Source organism: Eumetopias jubatus, unplaced genomic scaffold (assembly GCF_037043125.1).
Source record: "Eumetopias jubatus isolate StellerSeaLion01/CBP00866 unplaced genomic scaffold, mEumJub1_p1.0 scaffold_6, whole genome shotgun sequence".
In the NCBI taxonomy this organism is placed as follows: domain Eukaryota; kingdom Metazoa; phylum Chordata; class Mammalia; order Carnivora; family Otariidae; genus Eumetopias; species Eumetopias jubatus.
Window position 1 is genome coordinate 53,821,819 of NW_028274812.1, and position 27,304 is coordinate 53,849,122.

The 27,304-nt window shown below is 39.0% G+C and overlaps 1 protein-coding gene across 5 annotated transcripts in view; it reads left to right on the plus strand.

The window, feature by feature from the left end:
• The window catches only part of PDSS2 (decaprenyl diphosphate synthase subunit 2), a 250,845-nt gene that overhangs the window by 173,651 nt on the left and 49,890 nt on the right, over nucleotides 1–27,304 (plus strand). For all 5 annotated transcript variants that reach the window (XM_088023905.1, XM_088023906.1, XM_088023904.1 and 2 more), the window contains 2 exons: nucleotides 21,369–21,542; nucleotides 22,710–22,841. In XM_088023905.1, the coding sequence (XP_087880031.1) occupies nucleotides 21,369–21,542; nucleotides 22,710–22,841 (306 nt within the window). The remainder of the gene's footprint in view (nucleotides 1–21,368; nucleotides 21,543–22,709; nucleotides 22,842–27,304) is intronic.

Sequence of the window (27,304 nt, forward strand, 5' to 3'; positions counted from 1 at the left end):
CCTCCTTTGCACTTGTTGGGGAGGAGCCATGGGAGAGGGATAAGCAGACTCCATGCTGAGCATAGAGCCGAACACAGGGCTCAGTGCCACAGCTGAGATCATGACCTGAGCCGCAACCAGCAGTCAGACTCCCAACTGACTGAGCCACCCAGGCACCCCTCCTTTTTTATTTTTTTGAAAAAAAATTTTTTTTTTTGTAGAATTAGTGTTATTTCTTCCTTAATTGTTTGATAGAATTCATTAGTGAAGCCATCAGACCTTTCTTTGTGGGAAAGTTGGTTTTTTTTTTTTTTTATTACAAATTTAATGCTTTAAAAATGATTGGACTCTTTAGGGTTATGTGTTTGTTTTTGAGTGAACTTTGGTAGTTTATGTCCTATAAAGAAACTGTTTATTTTGTGTAAGTTGTCAGATTTATTAATGTAAAGTTCTTTTTTTTTTTTTTAAAGATTTTATTTATTTATTTGACAGAGAGAGACACAGCGAGAGAGGGAACACAAGCAGGGGGAGCGGGAGAGGGAGAAGCAGGCTTCCCGCTGAGCAGGGAGCCTGATGTGGGGCTCGATCCCAGGACCCTGGGACCATGACCTGAGCCGAAAGCAGACGCTTAACGACTGAGCCACCCAGGCGCCCCTAATGTAAAGTTCTTAATAATATCCCCACATTATCCTTTTAATATGTGTAGAATTTGTAGTGATGTCACTCCTCTCATTTCTGATGCTGGTAATCGCCCCCCCCCCCCAAGAGGCTTAACAATATTATTGATTTCAAAGGACCAGCTTTTGGTTTCACTGACTTTCTGTTTTTTTCACTTTTCTATATTCTTTCTTCTGATTACTTTGGTTTTATTTCCTCTTTTTTTAAGTTTTTTAAGCTGAAATCATTTATTTAAGACCTGCTTTCTTTTTTCTTTTTTCTTTTTTTTAGATTTTTTATTTATTTATTTGACACAGAGAGAGAGAGAGAGAGGGAACACAAGCAGGGGGAGTGGGAGAGGGAGAAGCAGGCTCCCTGCTGAGCAGAGAGCCTAACATAAGGCTTGATCCCAGGACCCTGTGATCATGACCCAAGCTGAAGGCAGAGGCCTAACCAACTGAACCACCTAGGTGCCCCAAGATGTGTTTTCTTTTCTAATATGACATTTAGTGCAATGACTTTCTCTCTGAGTGCTACTTTAGTAACATCCCACAAATTTCATTGTTTTTAAATTTTCATTCAATTCAAACTACTTACTAATTTCTCTTTTGATTTTTTTTTTGACTCATAGATTATTTAAAACCCTTGTTATTTAGTTTCTGAGTGTTTTCAGACTTTTCCAGGTTTTTTCTGTTATTGATTTATATTATATAAATATACTTATATTGATTTATAATACCATTGTGGTTAGAGAACATATTTTATATGGTTTGAATTATTTTAAACGTATTGTTTTATGACCCAGATATGATCTATCTTGGTAAATGTTCACGCTGTTGTTTATGCAGTGTTATGTAAATATCAGTTAAGTCAGATTGGTTGATAGTGTCATTAAAGTCTTCTATATCTGTAATGGTTTTCATTCAGCTCATTCTCTCAGATACTAAGAGAAGGGTGTTAAAGTCTCTCAGTATAATTGTGGATTTTTTTTTTTATTTCTCCCCATAATTCTATCAGTTTTTCCATCATGTATTTCAAAGCCCTGCTTTAGGCACATTAACCTTTAGGATCCTTATATTATTTTGATGATTTGATTGTTTTATCATTATCTTTTTTTTAATGACCTTTTTTTTAGTCCTAGTAATATTCTTTATGTTGCTTTTTCTTTTTTCTTTTTTTTCCTGATCTCTACCTTATCTGATACTAATATAACCACTCCAGCTTTCTTTTGATTAAAATTATGGTATATCTTTTCCATCCTTGTACTGTTTTTATATTTAAAATGGGCTTCTTATATGCAGCATTTATTTGGATCTTACTCTTTTATTCAGTCTGACAATCTCTACCTTTTAATTAGTGTGTTTAGATCATTTACATTTGATGTGTTTATTGATATGGTTGAATTTAAGTCTTCTGTCTTGTTATTTGTTTGCCATTTATCCCATTTGTTCTTTCTTCCCTTTTCTTCTTTTTCTGCCTTCTCTTACATTATTTTTTACAATGTCGTTTTGCCTCCTTTTTTACTTGTTAACTACAACTCTTTGCTACATTTTTAGTGGTTACTCTTGAGTTTATAATATGTATCTTTAACTTATCACAGTCTGGTTTCAAGTGATAGTATACTGTTACTTACAGGGTAGGAAGCTTACAAAAGGTTATTTCTACTCCTTCCCTCTCAGGCTTTGTGTTATTCTCATGTATTTCACTTCCATATATATTATAAATTTCACAATACCATGTTACCATGTTTGCTTTAAACATTCAATTATATTTTAAAAGGGACTTAAATTTTTTTAAGTCTTTTATATTTATTCCATAGTTAATATCTTCAGTGCTTTTCATTTCTTTCTGTCAATCATCCAGATTTCCATATGGTGTTATTTTCCTCCTTCCTAAAAGATTTCTTTCCACATTGCTTATAGTACAGGTCTGCTGGTGATTAATTCTTCCAGCTTTTGTGTCTGAAAACATCTTTATTTTGACCTTGTTTTTAAGATATGTTCACTGGATATAAAATTCAAGATTGACAATTTTTTTTCTTTCAGTGTTTTAAAGATGTTGCTTCCTTGTCTTCTCACATTGTTTCCAACAAGAAAGTTGCTGCCATCCTTATTTTTGTTCCTCTGTACATAATGTGTCTAAATTTTCTCACGCTGTTTCTGATTTTCTCTTAGCCATCGGTTTGAGCATTTGAATTATGATGTGCCTTGGTGTCATATTTTTTGTTTCTTGTGCCTGGGGTTGGTTCATTAAGCCTCTTAGATCTGTGAGTTTGTTTTTGTCAAACTTGGGGAAATTTTGGTCATTATTTCTTCAAATATTTTTTCTGTCCTCCTCTCTCCTTCTCACAGGGACTGAAATTACTTGTGTAATAGCTTGTTTAATGTTATTCCAGAGCCTACTGATGCTGTATTCTTTTTTTTTTTCCAGTGTTTTTTTCTTTGCATTTCATTTTAGATAATTTCTATTGGTGTTCATTCAAGTTCACCAATTTATATCTTCCACATTTCTATTTAACATGCTTAGTGTTTCTTCTAGCTCCTAGACCATATGGACCACAGTTATGAAAACTGTTTTAATATCCCTGTCTACTAATTCTATCATCTGTGTCATTTCTGAGTTGATTTCAATTGACTGATTTTTCTCATTATGCATTGTGTTTCCCTACCCCCTCTTTTTTTTTTTTTTTGCATGCTTGGTTTTTGTTGTTGCTGTTGTTGTTTTTTTAAGATTTTATTTATTTATTTGACAGAGAGTGAGAGCACAAGCAGGCGGAGCAGCAGGCAGAAGGAGAGGGAGAAACAGACTCCCCGCTGATCAGGGAGCCTAATGCGGGGCTCGATCCCAGGACCCTGGGATCATGACCTGAGCCAAAGGCAGACACTCAACCACCTGAGCCACCCAGGCGCCCCTACATGCTTGGTTAATTTTGATTGGACGCCAGGCACTGTGAATTTTATTTTGTTGGGTTCCAGATATTTTTGCATCTCTATAAATATTCTTGAGTGTTCTTCTAGAATTCAGTTAAGTTACTGGAAAAAGTTTGATCTTTTCAGGTCTTTTAAATTTTGTTAGGCAGGACCAGAATAGCATTTAATGTGGGACTAATTTTCCCCACCTCTAAGGCAAAACCCTTCTGAGTACTCTACTGATACCCTGTGAATTATGAGGTTTTCCACTCTGACTGGTGGGAACAGCAACTATTCCCAGCCCTGTGTGAGCTCTAGGGATTGTTCTCTCTATACCTTCTGTGTGATTCTTGCTTAGACTTTGACCGTGTTGTTGCACCCATGCTGAAGATTTCAGGGAAGCCCCCGTACGTCTCCAGAGCTCTCTGTGCAGCTCTCTTATCTTGAGTAACCTGCCCTGTGCACCCTGACCCCTAGTTCAAACCCCTTTCGTCTCTCTAGACACACTGAACCATCTCCTCAGCTCAAGGAGACTGACCGTTAGACTCTCCTGTGACCTGGCATTCTCCCCAGCAATCAGCTGGATCAGTTAGAAGACTCATTTACTTCCCATCTCTCAGAGATCATGGTCATTTGTTGCCTGATTTCCAGTGTATTAAAGCTCTTGTTTCATATATTTTGTCTAATGTTTTAGTAGTTTCAGGTGGCGGAGTAAATCCAGTCTGCTACTCCATCATGGTGAAAGGGCCAGTCCTCATGACTTTATTTTTTGATTTGTGTTGTAATGACTTTTTAAAAAAATAAATATAAAATTTTCCCCCATGACTTTTATGGTGCCTTTGTGTTGCTGGTACCCTACATGCTTATTTTAGTGTGTCTATTGCCATGTGTACTTCAGTCATGAAACTAAGAAATTGAAAATAGCTCCAATGTTTTGCACCTGGTTTACCGGGGGGGGAGGAATGATGACATTTGGGCGCCTGGGTGGCTCAGTTGGTTAAGCGACTGCCTTCGGCTCAGGTCATGATCCTGGAGTCCCGGGATCAAGTCCCGCATCGGGCTCCCTGCTCAGCAGGGGGTCTGCTTCTCCCTCTGACCCTCCCCCGTCTCATGTGCTCTCTCTCTCTCTCTCATTCTCTCTCTCTTTCAAATAAATAAATAAACCTTTAAAAAAAAATGATGACATTTGACATAACAGAGGCTTGGTTGTAGAGAGAAGTAGATGCATTTAGATGAATCAGATTAATGAGCTGTTGGCAGATGCTCCAGATGGAAGAGTCAAGAGCTCCAGAGAGGTAATAATGGGAATTCCTCTTTGTAGACTTACAGGTAAATGAGTTTGGTTAGGCAAAGAAACAAAAAGTTTAGGAAAATAAAAATAGAATGGAGAATATGGAACGGAAGTTGAAATTGTAGTTAGCACTACCACGATATGCTGTAAGTGGACTTTGAGTTTGACACTGTTTCTTCCCAACTAAGACTGAAAGAGAAATATGTTGGGTTCTGAACTTGTCATTATTTGATGATGAATTCCACAGATAATTTTTGTATAGATATTTTTTCCTGAAATTAAACAAATAAGGATATATGTGATAGGCCCATTGATGAATATGGTTAATAATAGCTTCATCATAGGGGTGCCTGGGTGGCTCAGTTGCTTAGACAGCTGCCTTCAGCTCAGGTCATGATGCCAGGCCTGGTTCTCCTTCTCTCCCATTTGTGCACTCTAGCTCTCGCTCTCTCTCTGTCTCTCAAATAAATATATAAAATCTTTAAAAAAAATAAAACAAAACAGCTTCATCATAAAATTACAAACAGCCAGGGTGCCTGGGTGGCCCAGTCGGTTAAGTGTCTTACTCCGTTTTGGCTCAGATCATGATCTCAGGGTCATGTGATTGAGCCCTATGTCAGGCTCCACACTCAGCAGGGAGTCTCCATGAGATTCTCTCTCCCTCCGCCCATCCCCTCACTCGCTCGTGCTCTCTCGCGTGCTCTCTCTCTCAAATAAATAAATAAATCTTTTTTATAAAAAAATTGCAAACAGCCAGTTCCCCCAACATCTACTCAGAAATCAGAGGATGTATAGTAATTTATATCTCAGTGAAGATATTTCTTTTTGATGGAAACTGAAAGAGTAAAATTCTGTCTCCTGATATTTCAACATAATAAAGAGATTGAATTTGGGAAATCTAGATAAAGTGTTTCACATTGGATTCTGGTTGAATTGTTTGTTATCATGAATCCTACATTAGCCATCGAGCTAGATTAGGCAGTTTTGATAAAGTGCTTATTAGTAAACTTGTATTGAATTGCTGCTATGTGCACAACGGCACACTGAGTGCTACTGGATTATTCAAAACCAAGCTACAACCAAAAACACAGGCCTGCCTTCAAGGACCTGATGTTACATATAGCTTAGAGGAAAAACATGCACAGAAAACCACTGGAAAGCAATTTACCCATAAGACCACATAGAAAATGTTATACAGGATAAATATGGAGGAGAAAGTGCAGCATTAAGTTAACAGTTACTGTTTTAGGGGAGCTTCTTAGAGGAGGTAATTTTCTTTTTAGTTGAGTCTTAGAAGTTAGGGTAGAAAGGAACTCGAAGTTGTTGGGGTTTGTTGGGATGGGGAAGTTGGCTGTGAGCATTGGCATTGTGTATTCATCCATTTAACATACCTTTTGAGCATCTGCTTTGGCAGACACTAGCAATACAAGTGCTCAGTGAATAAGACATCTTTGCCTTCAGGGAGCTTACATTTTAGTGGAGAGGCCAGTTCTAAACAATCATATACATAAGTGACCAAGAGAAGTAACTGAGAGTTATAATTATACAGCAAAGAACTAAATAAGGAGAAGTGATAGTAAGGGATTGAGGGAGTTACTCTAGACTGGATGTTCATAGAAGTCCTCTCTTTGAGGAAATAACTTTCAAGCTGAGATCTGAATGACAAAAAGCAGCTGTGTGAAAAAAGAACAGAGGGAAAAGCATTCCAGGAAGAGGGAGCAACTCAGGCAAAGGCCTGAAGGAGGAGGAATCAGCATAATGTATCCACAGAACGGAAGGAAAGCCTACCCAGCTGGTGCCCAGTGGACGAATAGTAGAGCAGTGGGAGGTAAGTGCCACGAGACAGACCAGTAGTATGAAAATACGTATGACACCAGCATGCGGGTGCCTTGGACGCTTGCTCAACTAAAACCAGGAAACTTATCATTTTGTTTTAGGGTTACCCAGTTATTATTCTAGGCCTGCTCATTCCACAAATGTTATTGAGGAACTATTACATGCTAGCAGCTGTGCTGGACAAATCAGGTACTTATGTGTTGAGAACTAAGGTGGAGACAGTGGTAGTTGGAGCTACAGCAAAGGGGCCTTGCTAGGAAAGGTGATCCTTTAAAAAGGGATCCATGAGTCAAAGGGTAGATCTTGAACATTTGAATTGGGAAATTTGGATTTAAAATAGTAAGAGGAATGCACCATAGGATCTTATACAATGAGAAGATCTATGATAAAGATTATTGTAGAAGCTGTGAATAGGATCAAGTGGAAGCCAAAGAAATGAGAAGTAGAGAGGCCCCTGGAAGAGTGTTGAAATAACATGGGTCTGAAGCGACAGACAAGATTATTGGCAGTGGAAACACATGTAGGGTAAGGGCCCAGGAGTTCAGCAGGTATTCTCTCTCTCAGCTTATTAAGTGATTGACAGTTTATGTCTCCTGCTTTCTTACTGTCTCACTGTGTATTTTGTGGAATTGAGTCAACGTTCATCATGTTTTAACCTGTTCTTTATGTAACTCAGCCTTTTGTTTTAATGCCTAGTACCCTCTAAATAGCATTTTCCCATAAAATGTACTGCATTGCATGTTTTAAATGCATTTAAATTTTAAAATTAAAATTTAAAAACATAAAAAAAAATATGTTTTAAAAAGTGATCAGTAATTAGAAATATAAGGTATTTATAAAGGTTGGTTTCAGTCTCTTTGTCTGCAGATGATAGTATTTCTAGTCTTTCATGAGAGGCCCCAAGTTGAAACCACCCAGCTGAGCCATTCCTGAATTCTGAACCAAAGAAACTGTGAAACGTAATACATGTTTCCATGTCCTTTGCCATTTAACTGCAATCTTCTCTCACTGTGGGCAGGGTGTACTTGCATGCCCTTGAACTCTGCACCCAGCCATTTGACTTGCTTTGGCCAATTAGGAGGCTCTCTTAGGCTTCTGCGGTCACTATGAGAAAACCTGTTCTGGCTAGACTTCTCGAACAAGAAGGAGAAACACTTGGAACAGAGCCTGTCCGGCCAACCCAGAAACACGCAGTGAGAAGCAGAGCCACCAGTCTAGATTAGCTGAATCCAGCTGATCCACAGACACATACACAAATGATGAGTGTTTTGAAGCCACTGAGTTTAGGGTAGCTTTACCAATAGTGAATTGGAGTCAGAAAGAGCCAGACAGTCTCTGGGGACCTGGAGGTCTAGACCAAACCTGTCATGAGGGTTCTGATTGGAGCAGTTGACTGGAGGCTTCTAGCCTGAGGACCCAAGCCCTGCCTTCCAGGGCTAGGAACTAAGTAACTGGATTGTCAACCCTCCTCAGGCTGAAGAGAGCAGAGAATTGGTACTTGGAATTTCAGGCAAGCTATGGCAGGGTTGTTCGTGAAACATCTACAGTGGGGTGGGGTTTTTTGTGCTTTTCTTAAAGTTTTTAGAGCTTATTAATCCTCATGAAAAATCTGCACAATCACTGTTACTTTCACTGTTTTCTTGAGGTCTTTTCTTTTGCAAACAGGCCACATCATGCTAGTCTGTATTTGGGTTCATGAATCATAAGTCATGCTAAAGCCAGTTGTCTTGCCGCCACCAAAATGAGCTTTGAATCCAAATACAAAGGTGACATCCAGTGTGGTCTTGTACCTTTTAGCAAGTTTTCCCTAAATTTCTGTCGTGGTTACTGTTGCCTTCCTAGGATGAAGGACAATCAAGGACCATTTGTTTCCACTGAAGGAGTTAGTTCAGAATGAACTAACTTCGTTGTGATAGTTAAAACTATGTTGCTCATGATGACAGTCATCCTCAGGTGGCCAGAGAGGAATACAGTATTTCTTACAGAGACATCACTGTCCAGTGTGCAAACAGAAGCACAAAATAATCTGGGAAACCCAGGGTTTTGCAGACTCTTCCCATAAAAATGGATGAAGGTGGGCAAGGGAGGTTAACTAAAGAATCAGTGAGTTTGAGTTCCAAGAAACTAATTAACCTTTACAAAGTGGAAGGGAGTTCATATTGGAAGTTTTCTTTTGTAGATTAGAAATAGGAAAACCTTATTTTCCTTTTTTTGGAGTTAAAAATATCCTGTGTGTGTGTGTGTGTGTGTGTGTGTGTGTGTGTGTGTGTGTGTGTGTAAAAACTATCTTTAAAAGAAAACATATATTTTAAGAGATTTAGAAGTGAAACAGTGAGTGCTGTATAAAAGCATTAAGATACTCTGGGGTATATTTCATTGGTACATTTACTCACAGCCTGTCCCTCACATTGCACCCAAGGCACGTATTAACGAGCTAATAAAACATGCCATGTCATGTTTTATTGTTTGCTGGGCATCTGTTCAAGCTTATATCACTCACATATCCAAGACTTTGAACATGCTAGTGGTGGTGATAATAAATACCTATAATTTTACTAACATCCTTTTTTTCATAAAGTAGACACAGTCCTAAATCATTCATTGCAAATAAAAATGTTGAGTTTGTTCAGATTTAAAGGCTACTGAGAGTGGTTTAAAATGTTTTTTATTATGAAATGTACCACTCATACAAAAGAGTATGTATAAGGTACATATAGTTTAAAGAATAATAATAAAGGTACCCACCACATTTAAGCAATAGTCCTGTATCTGTTTTTTAATCCACAAAATGTTTTTATTTAAAGGAAATAGCAGCAAATGTATTGCAAAGTAAACATACTAGAATCAAATGCAGGAGTATTAGGTTAGATATATAGAGGTGAAAAGTGAAGGTTGACACAGATACTGAGAAGGCAGAAAAGCCGTTGGTGACTGAGACAGCTTAGTACCTATAATGGTCCTTTCAATTACGTAGACCCTCAAGTTTAGAGTGGGTCTGGTTGGTGAGTGTTTTTATTTGTTCAGTGTTTAAATTGAATTTGTACGCCATTTAGAGGTACTCTAGGTCACTCACTGATAGCTATCTCAGCAAAACACCTTAAGAGGCAGTTTATTTGCCTGAGAGATAAAGCATGACTATTAAGCACGTAAATTGTTTAATAGAATACCATTCTGATCACAGGACAAGAATAGACCTCTCAGAAAATGAAGCCCAAGCCTTCAATTACCAGCTGTCTATATGCCAGTGAGTCTCAATTTATATCTCCATCCCAGACCACTTCCGAGCTCTGTAGCTAAATATTTTGCTGCTTATTCAATATTTCTTCTTGGAGCTCTTACAGGCACGTCTGACTCAGTACATATAAGACCAGATAGATGATCTTTCGCTCCAGACCCACTCCATTCTTCTCTGTCTTCACAAAGAGCACCACTGTTTATCCAGATTCTCAGGTCAAAAGCATAGCTGTCACCCTTAATACTTGTGCCCCTCACCAGGTTTACCCCCAGGACTGCCTTACTCCATCTTCCGTATCATCACCTTAGCTAGCCCCATAACTGGAAGGGAGCAGAGAAATCAGTTGCTCTCCTGAGCATTCTTCAAAAGTAGAGTGTGGTGGGGCACCTGAGTGGCTCAGTCAGTTAAGCGACTGCCTTCAGCTTGGGTTATGATCCTGGAGTCCCGGGATCGAGTCCCACATTGGGCTCCCTGTTTGGTGGGGAGTCTGCTTCTCCCTCTGACCCTCCCCCCTCTCATGCTCTCTCTCTCTCTCTCTCTCATTCTCTCTCTCAAATAAATAAAATCTTAAAAAAAAAAAAGTCACAATTTTTTTTACTTTCCTCCCATGGTATCCTATCAAGTAGTGAGGATCTCTGTCCTTTTCATTGAATCTCAATGGGCTTGTGAGAGCCTCAGCCAATAAAGTACTATAGAAGTGACGCTATACGATTTGCCAGGCTCGGCCATAAAAAGGTCTCTTAGAACGCTTGCTGTCTTGAAACACTCCCTCTGCTCTCTCTCAGAACTCAAGCAACTCAACCACCTTGCTGGGAGAAGTCATGTGACTAGCCCACAGGGAGGTGCTCTAGTCCTCAGTCCCAGATAGGGCCTCACGGATGTGGGTAAGTAAGCTATCTTGTTGGGAGTGGATCTCTGGTAACCCGCTGCCCCAGCCCCTAGCCAGTAGATCATCCCCAGCTTTTCGAGTCTTCCTTAACTGAGGCCCCAGGAATCCCGTAGCAGAGACCAGCTATCTTCTCTGTTTCCCTTTCTGAATTCCTGACCCACAGGATCTGTGAGCACTAAAGGTGTAGGGTGGTTTGTTATGCAGAAATAGAAAATCTGAACATAGAATTTTTCAACATATTTTAAGGCAGTATGTTAACATGATGGTTGTGAAGAATATCCTGAAAGATACTGGGAGGAACAGTATAAATATTCTTTCAGAACATCACTGATTGAGAGGCGCCTGGGTGGTTCAGTCGTTAAGCATCTGCCTTTGGCTCAGGTCATGATCCCCGGGTCCTGGGATCGAGCCCCGCATCGGGCTCCCTGCTCTGCGGGAAGCCTGCTTCTCCCTCTCCCACTCCCCCTGCTCTTCTTGCTATCTCTCTCTGTCAAAAATCTTTAAAAAGAAAAAAAGAGGAAAATAAATAAATAAATAAAATTAAAAAAAGAACATCACTGATCGAATCCTAACATTTACGCAAAAGGTGCTTGTGTTAGTGAGCTTGGATTGCCACAATAGAAGAGCACGGACTGGATGGCTTAAACAAAAATTTATTTTTTCATGGTTCTAGAGGCTAGAAGTCCAACATGCAGGTTGTGGGCAGTTTGGGGCATTGGCAACAATTAACATGACAACTCCATGATATCAAGGTTTTCTGTCTCTGCTCTGCTTCCTGGCATCCTATTTATTATCATGCTGGTGGCAGTTTGGCTACAGTAGTCCTGGGTGTGTCTCACCGAGACAGAGCAACATCCAGAAGAAACAGTTGCTGGGTCCCCCTGGGTCTCTTTCTAGGAGCCTCCTGGTAGACTTCCCTCCTGTCTCATTAGCTAGAATTAGACCACATGCCCATTCCTAAAGTAATCATTGGCAAGTAGTCCATGAAATGAGGGTATACGCAAAACGACCTCCAAAGGCCGAAGGAGCTTTAAGACCGAAGAAAAAGGCAGACAAGTTCAGTTTGATCAAAAACGGCTTACCAAGGGGACTTAGGGGCAGAAGCATGTCTTCGGCAGCAGCAAGGCTGCAACCCCGCCTCCCTTAGGGTCTATTTCTGTAGCCTAGCGGCTGGGAGCACATAGTAGGGAACCACCAAGAGGATAATGTTTAAGAATAGGTGTGTGTTCTAGTCCTGTCTCCTGGGCAGATGAAGGGCAACATGCCCTGAGGGTGTACGTAAGGGTGTGGGTTACATAAAAGGAAAGAATGTGGGAGGGGAAGGGGGCTGTGCTCAAGGAGGTTCACGGCCCAGAACCATCATCACGGCAGATTTGTCCAAGATGGTATTAGTCAGGTTTACGTATCAGAGCAGCGAGTACCTGAACAAAATTAGGTCTTGGTAGTAAGGAGGGAAAGGGGAGTGGATCCGGGGTGGGCAGCATCTTGTCCACAGTAGGGAGCTCTCTTGTTTCACTTTCTGAGCAGCTCATCTTGTTCTTGCCTCTTGGTCTCCATTAGCTACCACTTTACCACATCTGCTCACTTAGAATATAACACTTTACCCCTTAATGGGCCTTCCCGTTGTTGCCCCTCCCAACTAAACTGCCTCTGGAGCAACCCATCTAAATTGCACATGTAATCATATCATTTCTTGGCTGAAAACAGTTTCCTAGCACCTAAATGATAAGATCCAAACCCCCGGACCTCTTACCTACCTGACTGGTCTCTTTCACCTGCCCCTCCCACTGTATGCTTCAACAGTATGGAACTAATATGATACCCCAAAGTCATCCTCTGCCTTACCTTCCAGGCTAATTCCAGTTTATTACTGAGAACGAAACAGGTCCAACAGTCCCCTACTGAAGCCTTCTTTAACTCTTCCTTAACAGTATTCACTCCCTTCTCTGTACTATAAGCACTGCTCGCTTTTCACATACCATGCTACTTTATTTACCGCGTTTCTCCCCTGCTGAACTCGTAACCGTCAAGAAGTAATGCCTAATTTTTAAATCCACAATGCTTGGCATATAGTAAGCACCCAGAAAAATCAGTTCCCAGCATCTACTGCACATACACATGGTCTGCCAAGCAGCAGCCTATTGCTGTGCATTTCAGAGCAGGCCACATTTGCTCTTAGTGCTGTCCAGTCTGTTCCTCTCAAAGAATTATTCAGTATTCCCTACTGCCCCTACTGTGCAACCCATCCAAAGACTATCTGCTGCCCTCTGGCTGTTCAGAGCTTCCCCCTTCCCAAGGATACCACCTGCTGAAGGATTTGTGCTGTAAGAGTCTTCCCTTCTCCATCCTGACCCCTTTCCAGGGTGGTCATTCCTATACATCTCAGCAAGAACTGACTAGTGCGGAGGGCAGAGACGGACTGGCTCGCTCAAAACCAAGAAGTCCCTGGTAACCCTTCTCTCTAATTTGTGAGTGAAGTTTTAATAGCTTTATTGTGTAGAAGTTTTTTTAAGATTTTTTATTTATTTGAGGGAGAGAGAGATAGCAAGAGAGAGAGAGAGAGAGCACGAGCAGCGGGGAGAGGGAGAAGCAGGCTCCCCACTGAGCAGGGAGCCCAACATGGGCCTCAATCCCAGGATGCCAGTATCACGCCCTGAGCCAAAGGCAGATGCTTAACCGACTGAGCCACCCAGGTCCCCCTATATAGGCATTTTTTAAAAATCAGTATTTAGTTAGGGATGCCTGAGTGGCTCAGTCAGCTAAGTGTCCACTCCGGTTCAGGTCATGATCCCAGGGTCCTGGGATCGAGTCCCGCATCAGGCTCCTTGGTCGGCGGGGAGCCTGCTTCTCCCTCTGCCTGCCGCTGCCCCTGCTTGGGCTCTCACACTCTCTTGCTCACTCTCTCTCTGGCAAAATAAATAAAACCTTTAAAAACAACAAAACAGTATTTAGTTATATACACTTGAATCAGATCTTACCAATTTCTCTCCCATGATTTACAGAGATATAAAGCTTCCAGATTACCTACTTTATTGTCTCCTATATGCTTAGATTATAAGTCAGAGCAAATTATTTTACCCTATTAGATGATTCTGTTAAAATATTATGCTTTTTTTCCTCCCTAGGGATTCCTAAAAAAATACTTGTGATGTCTACTATTCCTTATGTCATTACTCATATTATGCTCTAGACTCTTGGATTTGTTCAATAGATATTATTAAAGGACTTAATTTACAGGTTGAAAATGGTTTTTTGATACATAGATAAAACATGTCATTCATTCTTAAATACAACCTACTTTTCCAACTACAAAAGATTTTGCATATATTTCTATTATGTATTAAGCAAAATAGAATCCAGTTGCTATATGTCTGAGACCCATCTCTGCCACATACTAGTGTCTGATTTTGGTCAAAAATACAGTCTTCAAACCTCCTTAACTTTTATTTTATTTATTTATTTATTTATTTATTTTATTTGCAGAGATAGAGAGAGCAGGAACACAAGCAGGGGGAGTGGGAGAGGGAGAAGCAGGCTTCCCGCTGAGCAGGGAGCCCAATGCAGGGCTCGATCCCAGGACCCTGGGGTCATGACCTGAGCCCAAGGCAGACACTTAACGACTGGGCCACCCAGGCGCCCCCCCCCCTTAACTTTTAAATGGGAATGATGATAATTAAGATTTTTGAGAGCTAATTTAATAATGAATGTGAAAGTGCCATCACATAGCTAGTTCCCAGGAAGTACTAGATTTCATTCTCCCCCTTGTTTCCTTCTTATCCCTAAATTTAGAGAATCTTTATTGAAAATTTCCTGAACTTAATTTTTTTTTTTAAATAAGGCTAGTAAACTGTTTTGGATCTTGTTGAACTTCTCAAAATAGCTGAAAATGGCAACTCAAAGCAAACATTTAAACTGGTGAAATGTGGCATTAGAGAGATCAGGTCTCTCACCAAAGCCAAATTTATGCTGCATTTATAAAGATAGTGGCTCCGAGGAGGTATCAGAAGTAGGAAACATGAAAACAGGGTATTTGCATCGTTTCTTTAAAGTGCTTTTAACTGAACAGATAGCCAGTTCCTTAATCACCCAAACTCTTTTTTTCCTGATAGTGTAAAAGGTAGAAGTTTGACTTGGCAAGTTCTAGATGGGGCTTTGTCATCTTCCTGTGTCAGTTAATTTTCCTTTGGTCTGTGGCAGTGGACCAGGCCTTGAATCCCAACAAGCCACTTTATAAACACACTTCGGTCTCCTGTGAATACTTACATACAAATGTATTACTTTCATGAGGAAGGCAACTCAAAGTGCGTGTCCCCCAGACAATTCAGTTAGCAGAACAGCATATTATATCTGAGCAAAACCACCAGGGCCACTAGCTCAGGCCAACATCACCTTGTAGCTTCAGAGAGAGAGAGAGAGAGAGTGTGTGTGTATGTGTGTGTTATTTGAACCAGCCTTAGTTGAGCAAAAAGGTCATGTGACAGTGAATGAGAGACCTGTGTTTTTTAAATTAATGTACTTCTGTCTGACAGTCATTCCATAGGCATATCGGTATATATTACCTTTATGGAAAAAAAGGAAATCCCATCAAAAGGAAATATTCATTCACTGTGTCTTCCTTTTATAGATAACAAATCTTCAGTAAAAACTACACATATGTAAGTCAATGCTATAAGAATATCTAAATCTCATTTACTCTGACTACATTCATTCATTTCACACCATTTCCTTATCTCTGATGTGTGAAGATACTGATTTGAATGTGGTTATCAAACCAGTTTCTTGGTATTTCATAATTGTACATTAATTTTTCCTTTGTAGTGCAGCATGCTCTCGTAATATACACATGGCAAGCTGATTGAAATGAATGGAGGGACTTTGTTTCATTTGTAACCAAGTTCACAATATGCAATAATTTAATGTTCAGGGAATAAATGTTCTGATTAACTTAGAAACAGAATTATTAACTTACACCCTTATTAACTTATAGTAGTAGATTTCTGGGGACTATAAATTAATTGTTTTCTTGGTTATCTGAATTTTCTAATTTTTTTTCCAGTGATCATGTATCACTTGTGCAATTTAAAATGTAGAAGTAATGAATAATAAAACGGCTTAATCACAATAAGGAAAATATAATGAACCAAACTGAATCTTTTTTTTGGAAATCCTGCAAAAATTATTCTGAAACAGAATTATATTGCTTTAACTATATTTTTATATCCATATGTAGATATATTTATACATGCTGTCCTTGAACTGTGAACTTCTTGAGGACAGACTACTTATTAATCTTCGTATCTATATTGTCTGTCAGAGAACCTGACCCATCATAGAACCTAAGTAAAGCTTGTTGTATGAATAAATGAGGATGGTGTATACAAACCACAAAAAAGTTAATTGAGAGTCATAGAAAGCCTTTAAATGACAATTTAAGCATTTGAGACCAAGAAATGTAAAATATTACTCATTTATTTTTTTCTTTTTTAACAACTTTATTGAGCTATATTTTACATATCATAAAGTCAACCCATTTCAAGCATAAAATTCAATGATTTTTAGAAACTGTATCCAGTTGTACAACCATCACCATAAATCAGTTTTAGAACATTTTCACACACACCCTCATAAGGTCCCTCATGCCATTTGTAGTTTCCACTCCCCAGCCTAGGGAACCACTAATCTACATTTCATATAAATGAAGTACAATATGTGGCCTTTTGTGCCTGCCTTTTTCACTTAGCTTAACGTTTTTGAGATTCATCCATTGCAGAGCATGTGTCCCTAGTTCCTTCTCTTTTGTTGCCAAATAGCATTCGTTGTATGAATAGATCTACTCATTAGCTTTAAAAAAAAATTTTTAAAGAACGTATAACATACTTAATAAATGCAACAGATAAACATGATTCTATTCATTTAGCAAACATTTGTTGGAGAGTAAATATGGCCTAAGTGATTAAAAATATATAAAGATGCCTAGGACAAGGTCCAGCCTAGTCAAGAAAAGACAAATAAAGCAATCATACAATTCAGAAAGAATTAAATGCTATGTTGTAATATAAGTAAGGTAACATTAGTCTAAAGAGGAAAGTATTTGTGGGAGTATTTGAGAATGCTTCTCAAAGAAGTGGTATTTGAACTGGATATATTCAATGTAATAGGCAGGGGATGGGAGGAGATGATATTCTTTTTGAAGGGAATAATATTTTTAAATTCACACAAGTGTGAAAGTACATATTTTATTCAAGAAACAGCAAATTGTGCTGTGTTGCTGGAATGCAGGCCTCAAAGGACTATTTTGGGTAGGAGATGGGGCTAGAAGTATTGCTTGGTACCAAAAAAAGAGTGCCTTAAATGGTAGGCTAAAGTTTTTCTTGATTCTATGAGCCTTAGGAAGGTGTTCCAGGAGAATTATTTCAATTCTTTATTATTTCCAGGTTAGGAAGGACAGAAGAAGGTAGAAACGAGAGAAAGAGAAAGATATTGGAAGAAGGATAAAGGTTCAGCAAATATTTATTGCACACTTAATGTACTATATTGAATGCTGATGATTCAGCAGAGGGCAAAACACACAAAGTCCTTGCTTTTGTACAGCCAACATTCTAGCGAAGGGGACAGGCAATAAACCATAAAGCAGTAACCATGAGGAGTCTCGTAATATCACGGAAAAGAGGTTTAAAGCAGAGTAAAGAGATAGGAAATGATAAGGGAGGAAGGGAGGCTATTAAAGATGAGTTGAAATTTGAGCAGAGACCCCAAAGTAACGAGGAACTGAGCCCTGCAAACATCTGGGGAGAGTGCTTGATGGAGAATAGCAAGTTCAGAGGCCTCAGAAGAGCATGCCTGGAGTGTTAGAGAAACAACACAAAGGCCAATTGGTCTGTTGGGCTTAAGTTGTAAAAGGATCACCCTTGCAGCTGGGTGAACAATAGACTGTAAACTTGTATATATTTCATTTCACATGTGCGTGGCCTTATATGTAGGATTAATTCCTGGAAGTGGGATTGCTGGGTCACAGGGCAAATACATTTGTGATTTTCATGGCTGCATTGTGAAATTGCCATCCAGTCTCCCCTTCCACAAGCTGTGCTTGAGAGGCCTGTTTCTCTACAGCCTCACCAACACTTAATAAAAGCTTTGAAGAGGTAGTTTTTCCTAATGGTCGGAAGCCCCCAAATCAAGATGTCAACAAGGTGGCTTTACTTCTGGAGGCCCTAGGAGAGATCCATCTCCTTGCTTTTTCTAATTTCTGCCTTCATTCCTCTGCTCGTGGCCCCAGCCTCCATCTTCCGATTCAGCAGCATGGCATCTTCCAGTCTCTCACTCTCCTTCTGTCATCACATCACCTGTCTGATTCTTTCTGCTTTCCACTTCCTAGGATCCTTGTGATTACCTTATGCCCACCCACTTAATCTGGGATAATCCCTCCATCTCAACATCCTGAATTCAATCACTTTTGCAAAGTACCTTTTGCCATGTTAAAGGTAACATTTGGGGAGAGGCGGGTGCAGGGGGCACAGGCGAATTATTAGCCTACCTCAGGGAGATTTCCCATTTGTCTGTGATAGAAAATGCAAACACTTTTCCTCATTGTTCTTTGTCTTCTAACGTTGCCTATGGTTTTGAGGTTGGTTGCTTTGCTTTTATTTTTGCCATTTGGAGTTTATCCTGATAAATGGTATAAATGCAAATCAGTCTGTATTTTTTTCTAGATAGATATTCTGTTGTACTAGCACCATTTACTGAAAAGTCCAACTTTTCCCTAAAATTTAATAAATTGTTGTATACAGTTTGATTTCTGGACTATTTTGTCCAATTGTCTTTCTGTCTAAAAAGTACACATTTTTTTTTAATTACTAGTAAGGCTTTATGGTATAAAATATGATATCTTTATAGTTGTAATGTCTAGTAGGGCTAGACATCTCTCACTGTCCCTATTCACCCCTTCTCTCCCTCCCCCAACCCTACACACACTGCTCTTCTTGTTCATGGTTTTCCTGCCTACTTTTATTACATTTGTTCGTTCCATGTGAACTTTAGAATCAGCTTGCCTGGTTTCAGGACAGAAAAACAAGGTCTTTTGAGTTTAATTGGACTTTATGAGGTTGGACTGTACTGTCTTTTTTTTAAGATTTTATGTATTTATTTGACACATAGAGATAGTGAGAGAGAGCACAAGCAGGGGGAGCTGCAGGCAGAGGGAGAGTGAGAAGCAGACTCCCAGGGAGCCCGATGTGGGACTCAGTCCCAGGACTCCGGGATCATGACCAGAGCTGAAGGCAGACGCTTAACCACCTGAGCCACCCAGGTGTCCTTGGACTGTACTGTCTTTAACCATGATATGTTTTTATATTCTTTCAAGTTACTTGTGTTCCCTCACTAGTATTTTAACATTTTCTTCGTATCAGTTTTTCACCTTTCTAAGTTTATTCCCAGCTTTTTAATCTTTCTTTTCATAGATATAATGGAGGAAAAGACCCTACTTAGAGTGCTTTCTGATTATTTTTATGCATGAAAACTATGGTTAATACATTTGTCATATTACTAATACATTATATTCATTTTATATGCTGCTACTTTATTGAATTATCTTGTTTATTGTAGTTTTTAGTTGAGTCTCCTGGTTTTTCCCAATATACAGTCATATTGTGTTCAAATAGTAAGAGTTAAAATCTTCCTTTCTAACACATCTGTCCTTTTCTTGCCTCTTCCATTACACTGTTAAACAATAGTGGTGTTGTGTATCTCTCTTATTCCCGATTTTAGTAAGACTCATGTTTCTTTATAAAGTATTTTCTGACTTTGGAGCTAACACACAGACGTGCGCACGAACACACACACACACACACACACACACGTCATATTGAAGAAATACGCATCTGTTCCTATTTTATTTAGGTTTTCTTTCCCCCCTCAGGAATAGGAGTTGAATTTTGTCAAATGCCATTTAGTATATATGGAGAGATAATATGGTTTCTATCTTTGATTTATTAATATGGTATATTAGCTTTGCTCACTTAAAAATACATTCTCAAATACTTAAAATTAAATATGTTATTATTCATGCCTAATGTTTTATGAAATACTTTATGCACTGCTTCTCCCTTGGGTGGCCTTTTTTATTATTACACAATGTTATGTTGCATACTTGTAACTATTGCCATAAGTCGAACTTTCTTTTTGTTTAAAGGCATGATAAATAAAATGAAGCTGAGAATTTGATCTGACCAGTGGGCTGAAGGTGCCCTTCAGCATGGTGAAAGAAGTAGGGCTAGATCTGAACTGACCTTCTCATGGTCCTGTTTTCTTCTTATTTTTTTTTTTTCCTCAAAGAATAATGGAAGGAAAAGGATTATGGTATGGGTAGCAGGAAGAAAGTGTTTGGGTTCACGTTCTGCATGGAGCACTGGGTGTTATGAACAAATAATGAATCATGGAACACTGCACCAAAAACTAATGATGTAATATATGGTGATTAACATAACAATAAAAAATTAAAAAAAAAAAGAAAGTGTTTGGGTTAGTTAATCCTTCTGGATGCATTCCAGTTTGCTTGAAGTTTCAAAGAAATCCATAAAATGAACATTGTTTTATATACTTTGTTCATCATTCTTTTCCTCAGGGAGCCACCTGCCTAGAGCAGACTGGTCTGGTAGGTCAGTCTCTAACTCCTTGTACCTACTGAGCACTTGAAATGTGGCTAGTGATGCGCTCTTAAGTGTAAAATACTCACTGATTTTGAAAACAGTATAAAAAAATAAAAATATCTCAATAATTTTATATTGATTATATGTTGAAATAATATTTTAGATATATTGGGATAGATAAAATATGTCATTAAGATTAATTTCACCTGTTCCTTTTCACTTTTTTTAATGTAACTACTAGCATATGTGGCTTACATTATATTTTTATTGGACATCACTGGTCTAGAGGTGGTAGGTATGTATATACTTATAGATACTACAATGATTTTCATAATTTAAGAAGATAAAAAATTAAATAAACTACACTTATATACTTCCTTATGTACTTGTTTCTTCTTATGGGAATAAATTTGGATGGATAATGGATCCAATCATACTCCATTTAATGGGTTACCTCCTCTGTGATTTTTTATTTAACTGTTTCTAAGAGAATGCAGTTTCTTCATTATGCCCTTGACATTTCCACATAAGTTAAAGGCAATAAGCTTCTGGTGTCTTGGAATACCAGCACTCAAGAACTTACGTGAATATAGAAAAGAGTGAGTTTGTAGGTGCAAATTTCTAATTTTGCCTTATCCTACAAATAAATTTTAATAGAAGTGTCCTAGTTCAAACTAAAATTTACTTCAGCATTTCTTTCATTTTTCCCGCCATCACCCTAGAACAGCAGTTCCCACCTCCTTAGCTCTCTTTAGGTAGCACTGGGGTTTAGCGTCTTTTAGTTCTGTCTTATTGCAATACCTGAGTGTTTTAAAATAGTTCATTTCTTAACTCTTCTATTCTTCACAAGCCAAAACAATTAAATTACTCCTAAAGCATTTTTGTAAAATCCTGGCTTTGTTGCATTTTTTTTTTTTTTTTTTTTTAGGAAAATCATATCACAGAAGATATTGGAATATCGACTTGGAAGAAGCAGACTTTTCTCTCCCATGGAGCCTTATTAGCAAAGAGCTGCCAAGCTGCCATGGAATTAGCAAAGCATGATGCTGACGTTCAGGATATGGCATTTCAGTATGGGAAGCACATGGCCATGAGTCATAAGGTATTTGCACATTTTCTCTTTTTCCAGTACTTAAATAGCTAAAATGATGCATAAGAAACTTCTTGCCATTTAATAAGCTGCTTTTATATCTCAAAAAAAAATGTTTATTGTTCACTTAAAATCTATCAGCCATCGATGGTGATTGTCGCATAATACAAACAGTATGATTGGTAAGTACTGTGTAACTCTGACAGAAAGCGACAACTTACACCGTAATTATGATGCTTGTCTTTTCTTACTACCTGAAAGGGTTCTTAAGAGAACTCTTACAAATTATTAAATAACATGTAATGTTGCCATTTACAGAATGAAAGAATATTTGCATTTTTGTTACAGTTCCCTCATGTACAGTTTCTTAGGTAAAACAAATTATGGAAGGTTATGAAATTTAGAAATACACTGAGTAAAATTGAAAGCTTTAATTCTAATAATTGACTCTTTTGAATGGGCATTATGAAATATAAAAAGTTTCAAGTTAGCTGTTATATTGCTGTCTCTGTATATATGTAACTTAAAAATTCTATTTGATACATATATTTTTTTAAAGATTTTTATTTATTTATTTAACTGAGATAGAGAGCATAAGAGGCAGAGCGGCAGACAGAGGGAGAGGGAGAAGCAGGCTCTCCACCGAGCAGGGAGCCTGATGCAGGGCTCGATCCCAGGACCCTGGCATCATGACCTGAGCCGAAGGCAGACACTCAACCGTCTGAGCCACCCAGGCGCCCCAGATACATATTTCTTAAATGTTACTTAAATAGCTCTTGAGAGAGGAGAAAATATATACATATGTTATGTATACGTAAAATATCTCCAGATGAGTTTTGATATATTTTATTAAATCTTAAATTTAATATTTAATTTAATATTTAATATTAAGCAGTTACATTTACTAAAACTTTATTTAAATTATTGCTTTAACTTAAAAAGTAAAACAAAGTCTGCTGCCAAATAGAAGAGGAAATGTGTCAGGGAAAAATTATCTTAAAGAATTTTAAAGGTTATTGTTAATCATATGCACTGTTCTTTTGCTTATTAGAGTTCATCTAAAAGCTGTATTCCTTTAGCTTCATTTTTCAGTGCATTAACTTGTGCTTTCTGAAATGACTAAAACGTACTAGTATGTATGCATTTTACTAATTTAACTCTTTTGATTACTCCTCCTAGATAAATTCTGATCTCCAGCCTTTTATTAAAGAAAAGACCAGTGACTCCATGGCTTTTAATCTAAACTCAGCTCCTGTAGTCTTACATCAGGAGTTTCTTGGAAGAGATTTGTGGATTAAGCAGATCGGAGAGGTAAAACAAAATTATTCCTATCTTAGGTATCAGTAGAGTAGTATTTAGTTGATTTTAGAACATAATTGATATTTCATGATGAGCTAAGCCATATAAGAGCATTTTCATATAACAGGTAACATTCTTACTTTATAATCTGCATTTTTAAGAGGCAAATGTTAGTTAAAAGTTAGTGTTTGAAATACTGTTTTCTTATTATCTGAGTTCTTAGAATACTGCAACACAAAACCAGTGCCTGTGGTGGATGCTAATTAACTCAGAGGATTTTTTTTTTTCCTAAAGGCTTTCAAAAATTGGGCTATGGTAATAGCACCACCCTTTAACTGACGGCAATTTCCCATCTGTAGACTCTAGCACAAGCTGCAGAATTCCAGAAGCTCCGTCTGTCAGCTCATTGGGTTATTTTAAAACAAACTTGGACCCTGAATATTCCAATTCTGAGGTATTATCAAAGAAAAAAAGTATGGTAAAGTCAGAGGGGAAAGGGGCTTAAATTGGGTGAATTTCCTACTTTTTTGCAGGAGAGAAGGAATTTTTTTTTTTTAATTTTCTTTTAATCCAGGAATTCTAGAATGATAAAGTATTGCCCTTTTACCTAAAACTTCATGGAGTTTATTTAGCTTTGTGGTTCTAATTGATTGGGTTAATGTGAGACCTGACTTGGGGAACTGTGTGCCTACACAGCTGAGGGTGGGGATGGCAGCCATACTTAAAGCAAAGAGAGCCTACATGATATCCGCTTTTCGAACGATAAGATTTTCCCTCTCCTAAACCTCTTCCCTTGTTGGCTTTCAAAATGCCATCAGCCAGCTTAAAATCCCTCATATTCACCTGGTAGAAAATGAGAGGATTCATTTCTGGGGAAACTGTCAAGCCCAGGAGAAAAGACCTATGGACCTGGGTGCTTGGGGCTCCCTTGTGCCATATCCCTGACCAGGCCTCCTACAGGGAGGCCCACCAGTTGACAAGCCTCGGAGTATCCAAGTGCACAGAATATCCAGCTGAAATAGAGTAGGGAATAAAGGACCCCTGGAAGTTGAGAAAATCCTGTGCCATGAGGGAATGAGTCAAAAGCAAACTGATGAAAACAGAACTTGGAGGAAACAGACCATGCAAAGAAAGAAAGACATTCCAAAAGCACTGTAATCAATCTACTCAATGAGAAGACATTAAATTCATGAAATAAGAACATGTGATACATAAAAAGGGACAATCCAAGAATAAGAAATCAGAATCATAAAATATAAAAATATGAAAGCAGAGTTTTTTTAAATCAGAAGACTAGAAGATACAAATGAGAAAATTTCCAAGAAAGTTGAACAAAAAGTCAACAGAAAAGATAAGAAAATTAGAGAACCAATTCAATAGATCCTATATTTATTAGAAGTCCCAGAGAGAGAAAACCGAAAATGGAGGTGAGAAAATTAACAACAACAAAAAATTAGAAAGAAAAGTCCTGAGAACTGAAGGACCTAAGTTTCCAAATTGAAATAGTGCCCTAAATAATTAATTTTAAAAGACTAACAGCAAGTGTTATCATTATCACATTTTGAAACATATGGGGATGAAAAGAGAACCTAATACTTCCAGGAAGAAAAAGAAAAACCTACCCTACAAAGGGTGGAGAATCGGAACAGCCTCTCGGTAGTGACACTGAAAGCTTCAAGACAATGGACTAATAGCTTCAACATTCAAAGAGAAAACTGTTTCCAACTTAGACTTTTATGACTGTCACATTATCAAGTGTGGTGTTCAATAAAGACAGTTCAAAACAGATACCCAAGATCTCGAAAACCTTTACCTCCCAAGCGTCTTTTTCCAAGAGATGTATTTTGGGTGATGTGTTTTATTAAGACAAGGAAGTAACCGAAGAAAGAGAAAGACATGGAATCCAGGGTCTGGGGGATCCGGACATAGGCTGGAGGCAGTGAGAATTCCCAGGGCAGCACGAGAGGAGGGATAACAAACGGCAATGATGCCAGCAATACGAGCACTTACTGTGTGCCAAGCACTCTACTAATAAGGAGCCTGAGGCATGAGAAATTAACTTGCACACAGTCACATGGCTAGCGAGTAGTGGAGCGGGGATCCAAACCCAGGCAGCCTTGCCACAGGGCTCACACCCTTCAGTAACGAGGGACATGCCACGCCGGCTCTCATCCGAGCACGTCCCAGGCTGATGGGTGTGCCTCCAGTCCGGATTGGAACAAGACGACAGAGACCTCCAGGAGAAACTTCTCTAAGGAAAACAATGGAACTAACGTCCTTGACCATACTGAGGATTTTTTTTTTTTTTTTAAGATTTTGTTTATTGGGGCGCCTGGGTGGCTCAATCGGTTGAGCGTCTGCCTCTGGCTCGGGTCATGATCCCGGGGTCCTGGGATCGAGCCCCATGTCAGGCTCCCTGCTCCACGGGGAGCCTGCTTCTCCCTCTCCCTCTGCCCCTGCTTGTGTTCCTGCTCTCACTATCTCTCTCTCTGTCAAATAAATCAATAAAATCTTTAAAAAAAAAAAAGGATTTTATTTATTTGAGAGAGAGAGCATGAATGGGGGAAGGGGCAGAAGGAGAAGGAGAAGCAGACTCCTAACTGAGCAGAGAGCCAAACGCAGAGCTCGATCTCAGGACCCCGAGATCATGACCTGAGCTGAAGGCAGACACTTAACCGACTGAGCCACCCAGGCGCCCTGACCGTGTTGAGAATTAAAGACAAATTAACAATAGATACATGGAAAACTAAGTGATGCTGTTTAAAATAACCATGTAATTATGTTCTTGAATTTTGAGTCAGGAGTTTGGACAGCACACAGAGATGATGACTCTCTAATGTCTCGGGCCTCAGCTGGAATGACCCACAGGCCGAAGGTGACTCAGCAGGGCTGGGCACTGGAATCATCTGGAGACTCAGCTCACACTGGCACCTGGGCTGGGATGTCAAGACCATGTTGCTGACCAACCAGAGTGCTCACACGTGGTTCCTCCATTTAGCTTGACTTCCTTGCAGAATGGCAGCCTTAGAATAGTCAGATTTCTTACTTGCCAGCTCAGAACTCCAAACACAAGTGTTCCAGCAAACAAGGTGGAAACTGAATCTTCTTCTATGACCAGCCTCAGAAGTCACACAGAGTCATTTCCATTGACTCTTACCAAACACTCACAAGCCCACCCACAATCAAGAACAGTTTGTAGACTCACCTAGCAATGGGAAAAAGGTCAAAGAATTTCGGGCCAGGTTTTAAAACAGCCACACTAAACATATGGATTAAGATAAGCAGTTATTAGCTGTTGTGAAAAAATTTTAAATGTATAAGAAAGGAAATACAACATAATACTCTTCATGGCTTAGAGAATGATATTTATACAGCATAAAAATATAAATACAGAATATTGATTTAAGCCAAAGAGCATAATCAATGGGAGGAGGGGAGAGAAAAAGAGTATGTTTCATCATTTAAGAAATGTAATTATTCCTTTCCTGGTAGACTCAAGAAATAATGTCTAAAATTTAAAATCAAAGAAAAGCACTGTTTGAAGGTAAACAGTAGAACAAACAGCTAAACAGAGGGACACAGAACAGATAGGGTCTGGGGAGTGCTAGGTTGTTTTGTTAGGAGTCTTAAAGTTAACTTTTTTTTTTTTTTTAAAGATTTTGTATATTTATTTGAGAGAGAGCAAGCATGAGCAGGGGAAGGGCAGAGGGAGAAGCAGACTCCTTGCTGAGCAGGGAGCCCGATGTGGGGCTCGATCCCAGGACCCCGGGATCATGACCTAAGCCGAAGGCAGACGCTTAACTGACTGAGCTACCCAGGTGTCCCTTAAAGTTGGCTTTTTAAATACATGTGTCTGCAGCGCCTGGGTGGCTCGGTTGGTTAAGCAACTGCCTTCGGCTCAGGTCATGATCCTGGAGTCCCGGGATCGAGTCCCACATTGGGCTCCTTGCTCAGCAGGGAGTCTACTTCTCCCTCTGACCCTCTCCCCTCTTGTGCTATCTCTCATTCTCTCTCTCTCAAATAAAATCTTTTAATAAATAAATAAATAAATAAATAAATACATGTGTTTGCTTTTATTTAAAAACATATGATTTAAAATTGCTTATTGTTTGCTGTAGTAATTCCACTTCTAATAATCTATCCTCCAAAAAAGATCAGATGTAAACAAAGACTTACCTATTAAAATATGCACTAAAATAGTAACTCTAAAAGGAAAAAAGGAAAAATTGGTTCATTTAAAAATAGAAAGAAGGGGGCGCCTGGATGGTTCAGTCGGTTAAGCGGTCTGCCTTCGGCTCAGGTGGTGATCCTGGAGTCCCGGGATCGAGCCACGGCATCAGGCTTCCTGCTCAGCGGGGAGCCTGCTTCTTCCTCTCCCTCTGCCACTATCCCATTCCTTCTCTCTCTCTCTCTCTCTCAAATAAATAAATAAATAAAATCTTTAAAAAAAAATAGGAAGGGGCGCCTGGGTGGCT